This window comes from Drosophila simulans, chromosome X, assembly GCF_016746395.2.
Source record: "Drosophila simulans strain w501 chromosome X, Prin_Dsim_3.1, whole genome shotgun sequence".
NCBI lineage: Eukaryota > Metazoa > Arthropoda > Insecta > Diptera > Drosophilidae > Drosophila > Drosophila simulans.
In genome coordinates this window covers 3,435,327-3,452,725 of record NC_052525.2, presented here as the reverse complement: position 1 = coordinate 3,452,725, position 17,399 = coordinate 3,435,327, and the positions used below count along the sequence as shown (strand labels likewise).

The window sequence follows — 17,399 nt, the reverse complement described above, 5'->3', positions numbered from 1 at the left end:
ACACACTATTCTTTCGGCGTGACTCTAGACTTTGTCGAATACTTTGTAAAATATGCCCTTCATCTTATTATTATATATTATTATAATTATATATATTATATTATATTTTATTATATTATATATTATTAATATAATATATATATATATATATATATATTATATTATATATTATTATATATTATATTATATATTATTATATATTATATATATTATTTACGTTATTATTATTTAAATATAGATTATAGTCATAATGTCACAAAATTCATTTCAAAAATAACTTTATATAAGAATATTTGTCATTAGAGTATTCAGGTAGCGACGTGTGAAAAATTAATAACGGAATGATTCGAAACGGGTGGCACCCATTGAGTCCATCAAAGACGTGAGCACGAAATTTTTCTTGGGTATTCCCTTTTACCCTTCATTTCTTATACCCGTCACGCTTCCTCCCATACAAATTTTAGGCGTACAAAAAATGACCAGAGAACTGCAGCCCGCATACAAAAAATGACGTGCGGCCGATCGTTGACTGTGCGTCCACTCACCCAAATAGTTATTGCGCAGCAGGCCTCGGGTGGTTTTTTTACTCGTAACAAAAACACAACGTCGGTAAAACACTCGAGTATTTTGTGTTGCCGCAAGTAGGGTGTCAAAAAAAACGGGGTGCCTAGAGTACCGAGTGTTTATCGGGTGGACGTAGAGTGCGAGTGGCGGGCTGCAGTTCTCTGGTTAGAAAGCTTGCACATTCGCTAACTGCAATGCAATTACATATTTTTTAAATCCCCTTATCCACAGCATTTTATTCGGGGTATATCTGTAAATCATTTCACATACATATGTAGTTTAAGTCATTTTTATATCCAAATCTATGAGCTTCGTTTGACTTTTTATTTTTTGATGGCTGCATTTATTATTTCGTTCAATTTGCGCAGCTCACGTTAAGAATGCAAATATTAACACATACAAAACGCATATACATACACACATACATACATACATACACATGTATGTACATTTCGTAATCGAAAGCAACCGCAACAAAGAAAACCCTCGTATTAATCAGTTCCAGTGCTGTTTTATCACAATTATAGCCACAACAAAACTATTGTTTATGGATTAATAGATATTTATGGTCATGTATGTACATACACTTTACCACGTTTTAGGAGAAATAAATAAGAACAATAAAACTGAAAATGACGACACTTTTTAATAAAATAATATCGAATCACTTTCTAGTATTTTCACAAATATTGTAGATGAAAGAGAGAAGGCAATACTTGTGCCGTTACTTCGCCGACAAAATGCAAGCTAACGGTTGCCTTGCCAATGACAGGTGATGAAGCAAGACAGAGAGGGGGGACAAAAAAAACGAGACAGAGAAATAATGCGGGGCTGTAGGCACTTTTATGCATTCTCTGTCTATTTTTTTCATTCGTTTTGGGATATATTAAGGGAGAAGATAAATTAAATTGGCACATACACAAATAAAGTCATTGGTGTAGATGGTGTACATACATACGTATGTATTGGTCATAGGTAAAATAGGTAAAATACTCATTTTTGCATATTTCGGTTTTTCACAAGCAAAAGAAAATCAATGAACTCTAAGTTGCAATTTTCCCTGGTTTCTTCCCTTTTATTTATTTTTTTTTTAGGATTTTTCAGCGATTTTTACTTTTTAATGGATGAGTTGTGTTGCACTTTTTTGCGATTCGTCGCTGATTTTTCCTCCATTTGATTTGTGAAACTTTCACCAGAAACAAGTCAACAACAACTGTGCCAGAGCAAAATGATTAAATTTTTCTACACACTTTTATGTACCTGTTTTCTCCTTTTTTTTTTGCATATGAGTGAGTTAGTTAGAGAGTGTTTGTGTGTTTGTCTGTATATGCTTTCCCAGGTCTTCGAAAATTAAAAACCAAATGCCAGCTGACGTAATCACACAGCATAACAAATAAGAAAACAGAAAATAAAAGATTCGGTGTATAAAACAAAAGTTTTGTGAATTGGGCGCGCGTGTGTCTCCGTCGTCAAGTTGAGTCAATCAACAAATACACACGGACACTACATAGTCAGATGTGCACACGAAACGACAGTAAAATCTCCTCAAAACAAACGCGAGAGTTATTTTATCTATCTAAAAGAAGTAAACACCATTCCAAAAAAGATATTTTTGATCTTATAGATAGTTTCTAGATGTTACACAAAATTCATAAAATTTGGGCGACACAATAAATACAATCACAGGATTTACTGTAGATCTATACGTACATACATATGTACATAATTGTGAATTGTTAAGCAGTTGTCGCACAATCAGAAAAATAGCAAAGCAAAGTGAGCAAAACAGAGACACTGATAGATAAAGAAGACGAGGTGAAAAAAGATTGAAAAAATCACGAACAAACATATGAAGGGATATGTTATCGAACACGTTAAAAGGCAAGATTTAAAAGAATTTTATACGATTTCAATCATCTGGGTCAACCGAAAAAGATAAGAAAAATTATTTGATAAATATCGAAATCTGCTTTTTTTTCCCTCTACATTTTCTGCATACCCCCCTAATTAGACTTTAATTCGGCATTTCCGATCGGAAATTCTATAAAAACGCGTAATCAATTAGAAAAAAGAAGACGGAACGAATGGAAAGCATAGTTAGAATGTTTAAAAGCTTTACGAGATGAAACCAGGCAAATACCTTAAATATGCGACAAGCTTTCGACGTTTATCTGTTTGCCTTTGCTTGTCGTTGGCCTTTTGTTGTTTCCCTTTTGATAACAAACGGCGAGTATGACAAATAAAACAAAAGAAACCTACAAAAAAGCATTGAGAACGAGAATCAACAAATTAACATGCCGCGAATGTAGAAACACAACAATGGCGAAAAAACATAGAGAACGTCATGTGGGAGAGGCGAAGAGGGCCAAAAACAAAACAGCACAATGAAAAGTGGAGAGCAACAGTGTTGCTCAATATAATTATTTGTGCTACATTTGGAATAAATATTTATAAAATATGGATGGATTTGGAAGCTCATATCTTATGTAGAGCTTTCAAATAAAAATTATATCGGTTTGTATAACAAAATCGACTTAATATTTTTTTCATTTCGACGTCAATAAAAGTGTGTAAATTCTAATGGTAAATTTCATTTGTCTTACAATTAGATCTGGCGGGGAAAACCGTTGAACTGACAGCACTGTTACTCTCGCAGAGTCGTCTAATTATGCTGAACCAACAAATACAACTATAACAAGAACAGGCAAATGAGGTGTGAGAAGGGGATAAGAGAGAAAGAGAGCGACCCAGTCAGTGGAAAAGACGGCGACCCACGACAACAAAAAACGCAGCGAGTGACGAAGAACGAGTTGCTCTCGCCTCCTCTATTTTTCACACCCTCCCCGACCTTTTTTTGTGGATAACTTAAAAACAGTTTAATTTACTATTTGAGCAAACGCGAAATGCAAAAACAATCAGCACACACATCCATACACATACAAACATTGGGAAATAAAGAAATGGAACAAAAAAAAAAATGAACGGACACAGAAGAAAGAGTGGCGGAATAAAATAAATAAAAGGCAACTGACGTTTGACGACGTGTCGTCGTTTTCGTTTTGCGTTTTTGTTCGCCGTTTGCCTTCCTTGCTTCTTTCGCTCTACTCTTTGGTTTGCGCTTCGTTTCGGCTGCGCGTGTTTTTCGTTTCAGTTATTATTGAGACTAAAAATGCGGCGTGAGATTTGATTGTGAGTAAGCGCAACGCAAAGCGCAAATCGTCAAAGCGACAGCGCTGGCAGTGGCAGCGACGTCGGCAGAGTACGGTTCACACAAAAAAATATATAAAACTGTAGTAATAATAATAAAAGACGACAGAACAGAAAATTCGCACAAAATAAAAACTCACGAATGACGGACGGAAAGCAAAAGACCAAAAGTTGAATACCCTATCAAATCCTCAGTGAAAACTTTACAATGTCAAAGTTCAATAAATAAATGTCGAAAATTAATTCTAAATTGACTTGTGTTGTTCCAAAGTTAAACATAAGTTACCGATATTATTGGGATTGGGCGTTTGGGCCAGACGACGGGCGAGGGGCGTGGCATATTGTTAAATGCGCTTCTTATTTGCTGGCCGAGTCAAATATGAGGTAACCGACATTGTCGACGTGAAATATACATATTTTGTTTATCACAAATGTATAAATATACCCGGCAAAGCAAAACAAACTGAAAATTGCCAACAAAAAAAATTATAAAAAAAGGCAAGGGAGCAAGAACAGAAACATTACCGCATCTGTAGGAATGAATAATATTCCCCGTTTTGTTTTTTTTCTAGCATTCATGAATACATCCAAAACCCATGATGTGTACATTCATAGGTGAGAAATCTTGACAAAAATTTCAATTATCAACAGAATGGAATTGTTTAGGACTAAAAAAATAAAATTAAAACGAAACTGCAGGGGAAATTAGTTTATTTTTAGAGGTATTCAAGAGGGCAGAGAAAAGAGCGAGATCAAAATAAATGAGTATCGAAAAGATGGGGCATAATACATTCATAGGTACATACATACATACATCCTATACTATCCCTGCAGTTTCATAATTCATCGCTCTTGAAAAACATTATAAAATCATCGCTTAAGCTAGGCATTCAGGACATAGGACATTTATTTGTACAAATTGATAAAAATTGAATTTCATAAAAAAGCGCGAATTAAGTGATGAAAAAGCGAAGAATCGAACTGCGGATTGAATCGGAAACGGAATGACTCTGAGTTAACTTCATTATTCTTATCAACGGGAAAATGTGTTACGTACATATACAAACATGTATGTATGTACATACATATGTATGTGAAAGCAAGTATATTATGTACACAAAGAGAAAGATAACGAATGCAGAGGAAGCAGCTGAAAAAGTGGGGAATACACCAGAGATTGTGTATTCTCGGAGCCACATTCCCCATATATGTATTTCGAGCAAGGTAGCAAGGTACTACCAAAAAGGCTTAGAAAAACATAAATATAAGTTTGTAAAATATATGTATGTACAAATCTTATTCAATTATGGGGTTTGTTGCAATTCCAACTTGATTAGCGCTATTTGCGATTTTGTGTTTCCTTCTAAACGTATGTATATATGTATGTACTTGCCATTCCGCGTAGATTACCAATCGGTTTTATAAATATAAACCAGAAATCGGCAAACTGAGCACCTCAATCGATTTGTCATTGAAATTGTGTGTATAAATGAGGCACAAATTACGATTCTGGGGATGAGCGCATGTTTGGAGCATGGGGCATGTAGTGGCTGGTGACTCAACTCGACTCGGGGTACACCCCTTCCAACCGACATTATTTGACCGACTCTTAGGCCGATCATCTTTATCGGCTGACTGTCATAGTCAGTATTCGAAAAAGCAAAAGCCAAGACTGAGAAGCCAGAAGTCAGGATAGCCTTCGATTGCCTTTTGGCTGTGGGTTAAACACAACCCGTTTGTTTCCCTGTAAATGTATGTATGTATATGTATGTATGTATATGTAAATATGTATATCACATTATGCATGTGTACAAACATACATATATAGAAGCGTATACGCATTATTTATTGAACGAATCTGTTTCGCTTTGCGCTTATTTCTGTTTTCCTTTTCGAATGCCTATTGAGTTATTGATTTTGATTCTCACATTTTTGTGTGCCCCTCGGATTCTCCCCTTCCCTTATCTTGCAGTTTGTTTTTTTTTTATGTAACCAAATGTACAATATATGTATGTATAGTGTGTATGGGAAAATCTATCGAGGTGCGCTTATTATATAGCCTTTGCTTTAGAACATTGCCCTCGACTTTGCCGTGTGCTCTCGCCGAGCTTTTGTGATTTTTTCTACTTTTTATTGCCATTGAAACAATTTGTGCTTAAAATTGTTTAGATAAGATTTAATTAGAACAAACAATGCAGCGCTAAGGCAAATAAAGAGCAAACTGAGAAGCAAAACCCGAAAATACTGAGCGAAATAGTATGGTAGGAATATTCCCATATCCATATGTACATACATACGTATGTACATCGATTTTTAGTTGGCAACACAAAGAACTCGGTTTTTAGGGCGGTTAATTAGGGTTGTTAATCTTTCATTGCATTTGAATGACAGCATTTTCAATTATCTGTCATGTCGGGCATTTAACGCGAATTCCAATGCGATTCGCAGCTTTTCTGGTTTCAGTTGAAATTTCAATCAAAGAGCAACTCGTGAATATTTATCAGTCAGACTAATTGTGACATACTTAGTCGTGTGTAAGAGTATGCATGTGTAGATACATGCATGCATATATACGTACTTATATGACCGATGTATTGGCGTCTGTCTATATATCGGGGCACTATATACAGCAGCTATAATAACAACAATGAACGCAAGTCATACGAAATTTCATTGGAAGTTCATGCTGCTCTTTCTCTTTCTCTTCTCTTCATTTTGTTTCGCCTTCGCCTTTTTTTGCCGTCCGTTTTGGTCACAACTTCTATTTTTCGATTCCGATTGTACACTCAGATTCGCCAGCGACTTTTCTTGATTTTTATCCACCAAGCGCAAGCTTGAAAAGCTTTTTTCTGACCCAGCCAGCTTCTTTTTCGATGTTAAAAAAAAAAAATAAATATATGAAATTGTAACATATTTGAATTGAACGTATAATAACTCATACTAGATTCGATGGAAACTATCAGAGCAGGTGGAAACCATACATTTCCGACCCTGGGCCTAATCCAGCCATGTCTAGTGGGTTTTCTAGTGGGTTTTCCTTGGTGCGTTCAAAACTCTCTGGCCAACGGGGCGTATGGGTGATGCTGGTGTTCGAGGCATTCTGTAGTTTGATTGGTTTGAGCCATCATCATTGGCAGTGGCTGGTGCCACAGCTGGTGCTGGTCTCCACCACCAAATCCTCCCTCGCTCGCCCCCCCAAATCCACTACCTCACTTGGCCCAAACGAACCCTACCGCCAAAAACCGCCCGCACTATCATTTCAAATGTTGTCCAAGGCGGGTGGCGGGTGGCGGGGTTGGTTTGGTTGGCTCTCGCCGAAATTCGCTGCTCACTTTTGGGTTAACGATTATAGGATGGCTGTTTCAAAGGAGGGCTCATCCTTGCTGCTGCCAACCAGGCAACCAGGCAACTGCCACTGGAATTGTTTTTCGTCTCGCTTGCACTTGTAGCCAAACATCAAGTGCAACATCTGAGTGGAGAGCCAACAAAACAACAACTAAAGCGAGGGCAGAGCAGCGGCAGAGCTGCAGCAGAACAGGGGCACTGCACTGAGCAAAATTCCCATGTCTTGTTTAAATGAAAACAAATTTCCGATATTCTTCGTTCATGAACAATGGATAATGTTGCATTTTGCAAACGAAATGCAAACATCGGCTGTTATTTATGCGTTTCAAGGTAATTGATTTGTTGGGGTGTATGTGTGAGCTGGAGAAAGCAGTGCAATCATCAGCAGAGGCTGAAAAACTAGCGGCGGGAAAGAGCCAAAGAGAAAGGAAAAGGGTGGCAGGGGGTGGGGGTGGTTGGCTTGTGGCATAGGACTCTTGCCACAGCGGGCGGCTGAAGAGGTGAAAAGTGGGTGGGTCAGAAACGGGGGGTGGGGGAATGGCCTGCCAAATACACAGAGGCCAAGCGAAGCCAAAGCAAATATTTCAAACTCGCCTGGAAATATGGAAAGTTTGTCTGCGTGTGGGCTGCGTGCTTCTGCACTGCTGTGCGTGTCTGTATGTGTGTGTGTGTGTGTGTGTGTGTGTGTGTGTGTAAGCTTGGAGAACATCTACGTGTGTGTGTGTGTGTGGTCGTATGCATTGGGCCAAATGCATTCGGCGCTCCTGCACCTGCTGCACTCCAAAGCCACCATGCCCCTTTGTCCAACAAAATTTGGCCACCCCATTTTCTACACGTGAAAAAATTTGATCAAAAAGGCCATTCTCCATTTCGGAGAGTTTTGGAGCTTCTGTTTCGTAATTAAAAATATATATTTTACGAAGCTTACTGAAGGAATATACTAGTTCTTTGGCTGTGTCCCCCCTTTCATTCATTATGCAGCACTTTTTTCTCGTCAGCTCCTTTTTTTTTTCTTTTTAGCTGTGTATCAATTTCAAAATGGCGGAGTGAATGTTGCCATGTGATGGCCAAGGGGTGGGGAAAGTTTCGGGCACTCGGCGAAAGTAACCCCCACCACCCCCCCTCCCCATTCACACAGCAAACGTGAGTAAGTGTGCGTGTCTCGCGCTATTTGGCGGAAGTCACAAACTTATTGGTTAGCAACGGACCAAAAAGAGGGATAACCAGGGATGCGGATGCAGTGACCCACGGGGGGTGTTGCCCGGACAAAATGGCGGACATGGCCTAGAGACGTGTAAGCGAAAGCAGCAACAACAATAATTACCACAATAAATTACCACACTAAAACTGGGAAAATTCTGGCAAGCATTGACATTTTCCAGTTTACACATTATTTTCCTAGAATGGTGCAACTCTTTTCCCCTGGCACTTATATAGTCAATTATACTATATAGGTAATTAATTAATTAAGTAATTAATTAATTATACATAAGCATACATATATGAAATTCCGATACATATAAATTCAAGTCAAGTTCCTAACTAAGTTTCCCCCTTATTGCGAATAATACTCACATAGGACAGATACATCTCTACATAAAAAGTATTTAGACACAAGTAATAAGAGAACTCTTTATATCCTTACCTGAAAGTAAAGAAAGGTAAAAAGAATAAGTTTATATAGCAAATGTCACCAGAGCTACGCTAGAACTAGAATTCAGGGCTAGAGCCATATTCATTCATTCATTCATTAAACAACGAGTAATTGTACGACATTTTTCATCTCTAAGTTGCAAAATGCTGCGCAGCAAAATATGCTACAAAAGCACATTTTCACTATGTCCGGAAAAGCCCCGCCCCGTCAACCGCCAGGCGGAAAAACTAACTCAACATGACTCTGATTTCAACACATGGAAAACCACCAACCCACCGAAACCGCTCAGATCTAATTTTTTCCGTTCGACACTTGTTATTCACCACAGCCGCAAAGTGATTGGGGAGGGGAAAAGGGGTGGGGTTGGAGTGTTAAATTATTTAAAGTTTTTCCAACAAGATGATGGAGTCGCACAGACAGCTGAAAAAGCCGGAGCGTAAGACAAAAGGTATGAGGAAATATGGAAAGAAGTATAAAAAGTGGATGGTGGAACAGAGTAGAGGAAAAATTGAAGGGAAAAAGGGAAAAATACCCAACGAAGGACGCGAGACACGCAGGCGTTGGTTAGGAATTTTTTTTTTTTTTTTTTTTTTTTTGGGGGGGGGGGGGGGGTGTTGTTTCCGAGTCGCTTTCCACTGCCATTTGGACATCGCATCCTTCGTGTCGTCGCCTCGACTCATCTGGTTTTCCTGTCTATTTTCACCACCCACTCGCAGTCCTCGATTTTCCTTGGCATGGCGTACCATGCTTTTCGGTGGTTGGCTAACAATTTTGCTTCAGCTAAATATTATATCATCTTTCCTTTCGTGGGCCAAACACAACAAGATGCAATAAAGACATTGAGAGAAAAAAAAAACCGACCAGAAGACCACGCGGCGTATTAATAATTACTTATTAAGTATACGCCTAGTCAACCACAGCACATTTTATTGGTAAACGATAGGCTAAGAAAATAAAATATGCTTAGTGGTAAGCAATAATAGAAATCATTTCAGGATAAAAAAATGTAACCAGAACATCAACTAGACAACTAAACTAAACGAATTCTGATATTTATTTAAAGCCAAGCCCAGGCAATGTGCTATCCCCAAATCAAAGGTTAAATACTAAACTTATCTACAATTGTTTGCCCAGCAATTATTTCACTTCTCAACTTAACTTGAGTGCGAAATGAATTTTAAACTTTAAACCAAGAGTGGAATTTAGAAGTCTGTTTGGGAATTGCACTTTGACTTAATGCATTATTTATTTAAAACCCCCCAAGAAATATCACAACGTGAGAGGTACATATACATACATATATGTATATAGTATACACATATACTATATAAGCGAAGCCAGAGAGGTTGAAACTAAAAAACCTTGAATAGTTTAGCAACTTTGTCATCGCAATTCCCTTCAAATGGATTGTAATTTTTAAAACTGAAAAAGCTGTTTGAAAACTAGGCGATGGAAGCCAAGTTTAAAGTAGTACACATGTCCATCATTAGGCAATAAAATCGATTTATTGTAAACTCTTTTTTGAACTGCGAATAATGTCCAATAAACCCGAAGACAGCTAATTAGTTACAAATTGCCAGGTACTGGGCAGAAAATCAATGGAAACTAATTGCTTTTTGTTTCACTCGAAGTTTAATTTTTATACCCGTTTATATTAGTAAACTAGTTTCGTTGCAAAGTATGTAACAGGTAGAAGGAAGCGTTTCGCATTTCGGCTGCTTTTGTGTCGACAACAAGTTGGTCATTGATTGCATTGGCAGCAAGCAACAACGATCTCTTTAGAGAGCCAATTGCAAGTGTACGCAAGTGTACACAAGTGTGCCCCGCAAATACAGATGCATTTGCATATACATCGAATGTATTTGACGGTATGTACACACACCGCTACACACACATGCACACACTCTCGCTGATCTATAACTGTTGTTATTTAATTGTATTATTATTGAAAAGGCGGCCAGTGAACAATTCCCAACTACTCGCCATTTTCAATTCGACATCCGAGTGAGGAGTCCACAATAGTTATATGATTTAGAGTGTATATGATTTTAGTGTTGGTAAAGTAGAAGTAAAGCTGGAAGGTATTATAACAATACTTCTGTAATCACATTGGTTATATGTATTTCAAAACTTTCAAACGTTTAATAACGTTTGAACTCGTTTCTTTCGCTTACCACTTAGTATTAATAAATATAGTGACGTATTTGGGTGGTCCAAACCGGACACTTCAATCCACCAGAGCAAATAGTGTAAAATAGGAACCCATCGCAAAAAAAAGTTTTTCGAAAGCTTACCCAATATATACGCCGAATAAAACTAAAAAATATAAACTTACAGGATCTACCCGGTACAGAGATTCGTCCGATATAGCAAAAATATATAATGTAGAGCCAAATGAATTCTGACACAATATGCATAGTAAACTAAGCACCATGGGACTACTAGACCAAATTTGGTCTAGGATTTCAGAGAAAACCAAGGCGAAGAAATTAAGACATACAAAAGTGATTAAAAGTTCTTTTCATAATTTCTTCCATCGGTGTATGTGAAGAACTCTACACCCCAGTTTCACAAATAGGACAACCTTGGCATTAATTCGAGATTTTCTTTCTTGGAGTATAATTAAAATACAAATGCTGATATAAATGGATCAAGAGAAAATTTAACCAATTTATTATGTAATCCTCAAATTGTGTCGCATTCGTGTTTGCATTTTCCACTCTTTCCCCTGCCTTGACGACGTCAATGTCATTTTCATCAATGGACGACTAGAAGTTTCTAAAAACGATGACAATTTGGATCTCTGGGGTTGGGAATGAAACACCACGTGGGCTTGTGTAAAGAAAACAACAGCGCAGAAGAAGGTGATTGGATTGAATGAAGTGCGCAGTTTTGTATTATTATTGTGTTCTGTTTTCGATTGGAAAGTGGAATTGGCGATGTAAGCCCTGTCACATTTAATGCGTAATTAACATGTTCCAGACGCACAGAAAGAGATGGCAAGACGGCGTAAGGAAAAGCGAGAGGGAGATAGACGTAGATTGAGAAAAATACGCATTACAATAAGTTTTTGCCCTTTTTAGTGGTTGCAAATCGTTCATTCAATTACCTTCCACGAAAAAAAAAAACCGCCCGATACAGATAAAGATAGAGGCCCGGACACAGATACGTTTGTATCTGAATACAGAATTTCGTTGGGCTCTTGTTAATTTCCATAATGTTCCCTGATTTTTCATTTTCATTTGCAGGTGATGGACGCAGATTTGAAATATCTTCGATTTAATTTTATAAATTCACATTTCTCTACATTTACATATCCATTTCACACGACGAAACACATTAAATATTTATTTATTTTTAGTTAAAAAAAGCATGTGATAAACCAGAAATAAATATTGTATAGTAATACCCATCTTTTCACCATGACTATCAATTTCAATTTGCCTGAAATCTAGTTAAACAACAGAACACAAGATTTATGTGAACATGGACGTTTCTTTTCACCGAAAATACAAGCAAACAGCATTTTAAGTGCATGTGCATCTTTTTTCACCAGAGCAAATAGTGTAAATTGGGAACCCATCGCAAAAAAAATGTGTTGCGAAAGCTTACCCAATATGTACGCATATGTATATATACAGCTGTGTTCAAAAAAATAGCAGTGCTTGGGACCTGCGAGTTTAAGTTAAAAAATTCCTATGATTTACAATTTTAATGGTCAAATTTTTTTTATAATATCGTTAGGTATTTAATTTCAAACAATTTAGCAAATGTTTCACTTGTATTTCTTCAACAGTTTCGAAAATATAGATTAAAACAACATAATAGGCAGAAATTCAGGTGTTCACTAAAATAGCAGTGCTATGAAAAAATAGTAAAAAAAAATCAACTTGACTTAGAACGAACTTAGTTTTTCTTTTTAATGTGTTAATTAGGGCCTAATACTTGGTTGGATAGCCTTTGTTAGCCAGCACAGCCTTACACCCACGCGACATGGAGTCCACCAGGTCCTGGCAACGTTAGGGGGGTATTTTTGACCTTGCATCCTGCACAACTTGCCAAATCTGAGCCTTAGACGTCGGGAATTTCTTCGACACATATTGTTTAATGTCCCCCCACAGGTTTTGAATCGGGTTTAAATCGGAAGATGATGCTGGCCACGGCATTGCATCTATTCTATTCTGGCTGAACCTATTCTTAGCCGATTTGCTTCTGCGTTTCGTATCATTATCCTGTTGGAAAGTCCATTTTAAGGACATATTATATTCAGAATATGACAGTAAGACATCACTAAGTATATTTGCATATGCGTTTTGGTCTATAATACCATAAATCATATGTTATGGACTCATACCATTGTAAAAAAAACAAGCCCATACCAGGATTTTAGGTCCACCATGATTGAAAGTCATCAGTGGGTGTTTTGGGTGGTACTCCGTGTTTGGAGGTCATCAGATATACTGTAGTGAACCAGTTCCACCAAATAGAACTATTTTTGACCCATCAGTCCAAAGGATATTACGCCATTTGGAGACTGGCCAGATTAGGTAGGTTTTAGGGAAGCTTAACCTTGCCTTAATATGCCTAGAGCTAAGTAGGGGATCCTTTCGTGGACTCCTTGCGCTTAAATTTTGATTCAGTAGTCATCTCTGAATAGTAACGACGCTTATTCCCAAGTTTAACTCAGACTTTATGTCCCCAAAGGATGCAAAAGGATAGACTTTGCTGTAACGAACTATGCGCCGATCCTCTATATCTGTGGTTTTACGTATGGTACCACGGTTTTCGGGCTTCCATTCATATTTAATGGCATTGGATACCATATTAGCAGAACATTCAAGGGTTTTTTGAATGTCCTTATATGTTTTTCCTTCCTTTCTAAGCTTAAAAATTAACATTCTTGTCTCCTGGGAGCAGTGGTGTCCTCTACCCACTAAAATAAAATTTTTTAAATTTTTTTTTAATTTATTGCCCTTTAAAATTTACGAATTAACTTAACCAAACTCACTTTTTAGAAAATATTGATCATTTCGAGACTTTACGATGGACGAAACCAGAGACTGCTATTTTTATGAACAGCCTAAAAGTGGTGAATTTGCTCAAGAATGTAAATAAAAAAAGGATAACATGAAAAACTGACGGGATTTTCTTTTTTTCTTTATCTATACATTCCATTTTACAAAAATAAGTGGAAAAAAAAGTGGATTCCAAAAAGGGACATGGAGAAATACATTTGTGTTTATTAGTTTCCATCGCACTGCTATTTTTTTGAACACAGCTGTATGTACACACGCCGAATAAAACTAAACTAAATCATATCGAGGAACATCGGCAGTAGCAGTAGTATACAGTATATAGGGGTTCTATTTCCCCAACCGTTTCTCATGGAGAGTGAGTGAAAAATAAATGCAGCCAAAATGACGCATTAGTTTGGCTAAATAAACAGCAATAAATGCGATATGGATATGGATCAAAGTCAGTACGATGGCGGGTAGAAATATAGTAACAATATACACATTTTCTTTGCACTTAAATTAAGCAAGCAATCAGGTCTAGGTACATACATACATATCTATCTGGAACACAATATTGTTTCATTTTGACACAGTATATTCAACGAACCAGAACAAAATACACCAAATATTATACTCTCTATAAGGCAGTGTCGACGATTTATTGGCATTGACATTGAAATGCACTTATTGCTGCTACCTCCTCAATTTTACACAACAAAAAGTGCCATAAGGGCACTTTACATGTAACTACCACATACATATGTACATATGTACAGTACAACGCAATGGAATAGAAATGATATGGTGGGTAGATAGATAAACGAGTCCTTTGAACATAAGGTGAGGTCCAACTTAACCGCTACATATGCAGGTGATATTACCCCATTTCCCACCCAAGTTGAACCTTAGATTAGCCATATTAGTGAGTAATGAATGGAGACAGATCGACAAAAGTAAGGTGACCCCTAGAAACGAAACTTGTTCCAGAAATTTTAAACTTACATAAAAATCTTTATAAAATAAATAATACACATCGTCCTCGAGATTGTTGTTGTTATTCACAATTTGTTGCTGCAGCTGCTGATTGCTGTTGTTGGTGTTGGTGTTGGTGTTATTATTATTGTTATAACTATATTGATAGCTGTTTTGGCAGCTATTACTGCTGTTATTGTTGTTATTGATTTGATTGTTGCACACTCGCAAATGTTGCTGTTGTTGCTGCTGCTGCTGCTGTGGCAATACCAAAAGTTGCTGTTGTTGTGGTTGCACTTGCGTTATATGTTGTTGTTGATGTTGTTGTTGGTGGTGGTGAAGATGTTGATGATGAAAATGTTGTTGATAGCTGGGCGCCTGCAATTGCCAATTTTGCATTGCACACACATGTAGATAAAACCGCCGCACATATGTAAATATATATCTATTTTATGTATCGCTTTTTTGGAACTTTTCAAATTTAACTGCCTGCAGGAAAAGAAGCACAACAAAAAAAAATTACACACACACACAATTGACTTTACGTTCTTGTTGTTAGAAATATGTATATACATTTATACATTCATCTATATATACATTTTATATTTTAGTTATTTTTGCCGGGTTGTATCCGTGTTTACACTTTTTTTTTAGCATTTATTAGTGCGTTTTTTAATTTGACAAAGACCTTGATACAAAAACTTTTTATGCGTCGCTGCACTTTTAACCGTATAGTTTTATATAAACCTATTCTTGCCTTTCGTTTGATTTTCGTTGCTTTTTCTTACTTAATATTTTATTGCCTTCTTGTTGCCTTTATTTGCTTTACCGATTTTCGCTTCGTTTTATTTCTTGGTTTATTTATTTTTGTTTGCTTGTTTAAACTTGAAATGAGCTCAAGGTAAAAAATTTGTATCAACGACCGCAGTGACGTCAACGTCGACTGCGAAGTCCGCAGAGAAAAACACTTGAAAAAAATTCGACCAGCCGTTAACACTATTATGCCATATTACAGTTTTGGTTAATTTTTTCCTAACCAAAAGAGAAGAACAAAGAGAAGAACTGATAAGAAAAGATGGCTTTTGCAACCAACAGTTGGACTAGGAATACTTTTTCAGTTGCCTTTTTGTTTAAGTCAATTATTTGGGTTGTTTTTTAATTGGCATTAATTTTGTAATCTTTTGTCAATGTTGTCGTATATTTATATTTAGCTCGCGTCGCGTGTTTTATTGTGGTTTTGTTTATTTTACTTTTTCGGCTGAGGAAAAATAAATAATTAAACCGAAATGATGACGCTCTCTGCCGACGGCGGCAGAAGTGCACTCACACATACTAAGACAGCGCAGACACACAAGCACACACACACACACACACATATATACTGATAAAACAAAACGAGCAGAAAAGGCATTGAGAGCAAAACAAAAATTTTCGTGGCGCGCAAGCAAAAAAAAAAATGGGGAAAAAACACGAGCACATAAGCCTGTATCTGTGTGCAAACACACTCACAGATACAGCTCACATACACACACACACACGCACTCACGCAAGTGCAAAAATTGTAGCAAAGGCAACAACCAAAATGTTCTAGCATAACTGTTCGGGTTTCATACCCCCTGCCTCCAACTACCCCCCTCTACCCAAACCCCTCGAAACCCACCTACCATCCGCCACCTCCCCTTTATCCTCTTCTTCGTCTTCTCTCCTTCTTCGTCCTATTCGTATTCGCATTGTTGTTGTCAGGCGGAAATAATGTGTATGCCAGAAAGCAATTGCAATATTCGAAAATGGGTGATATAGGGGTAAACAGGGTGAACTACTATTTCAATTCGCAGATCCAAAATTTTAACAATAATATTCTTATCTAAGCTCACACAAATCACCGCTAAATGAGTTGTTCATTAAATAGTTATTACAACGACCGTGAGAGTATAAAGTTTAAGTTTGATCCAAATGGTGAGACGATTTTTTTCGATCCGGTGATATTATATATATATCATACATCATACTTATGCATGTGTGGCATTATCGAATTATAATTTATGCCCCCGAAATGAGTCAACTGAGTGATAAATTCCACAGTCTTCTTGAATCTTTTCCGCCGTCTCATGCACATATTTTTCAGATTCTCTCATCGGTATTTTCTGACTCAGCCCATCATCAACTACACCATCAAAATGATTCAAAGAATCTATAGAAATTAAATAAATATTTAAGTTTTAGTAATTTTTCTTGAAAGCTCTAATGAATTGATGTTGTGCAGATATACATTTGGTCACACTAAAAATGGGTTTTCGCAAAATCGATACCATTATTTTAATATTTTTGAATTCTTTACACAGATCTAAGGATTCGTCGCATAATGTATATTTAATTAAACAACAAATTAGCAACCCCTAAATAAAAGTTTTCCCTTCTGCCGCCTTTGGCATTTTATTTTTATAAATTAAACGAAGAAATAGAAGGGGGCGCGAAACAATATAAGCGTCAAATGGAATTGGGGAAATCGGGGAGCATGTGCAAATGAGTGCATGAATAAATGATGCAGAATGGAATGAGGGGAAATTGAGTGGGAAGCAACGTGCCAAAGGAGAAAAACATTTTTGCTATAATAATATGAAAAAAGAAAAGAAAAAATACGA

The 17,399-nt window shown here is 36.9% G+C and overlaps 1 protein-coding gene and 2 long non-coding RNA genes across 6 annotated transcripts in view; 1 reads left to right on the top strand and 2 right to left on the bottom strand.

Annotated features, from left to right (window-relative positions):
* The window catches only part of LOC6725036, a 58,778-nt gene that overhangs the window by 12,739 nt on the left and 28,640 nt on the right, over positions 1-17,399 (bottom strand). The window contains exon 1 of one of the 4 annotated variants that reach the window (XM_039297951.2): positions 11,106-11,213. The exons of the other annotated variants lie outside the window; for them this stretch is intronic. Coding sequence (XP_039153885.2) covers positions 11,106-11,204 — 99 coding nt within the window. The 5' untranslated portion in view covers positions 11,205-11,213. Of the gene's footprint in view, positions 1-11,105; positions 11,214-17,399 lie in introns of those variants that run through there. 4 annotated transcript variants of the gene reach the window in all.
* On the bottom strand, positions 779-6,343 carry LOC120285379. Its single transcript, XR_005544683.2, has 2 exons — positions 3,597-6,343; positions 779-814 (listed from the first exon to the last, which is right to left on the bottom strand). It is a non-coding gene; the product is annotated as an uncharacterized LOC120285379 (long non-coding RNA).
* On the top strand, positions 814-4,016 carry LOC120285378. The gene is made up of 2 exons (XR_005544682.2): positions 814-3,078; positions 3,174-4,016. It is a non-coding gene; the product is annotated as an uncharacterized LOC120285378 (long non-coding RNA).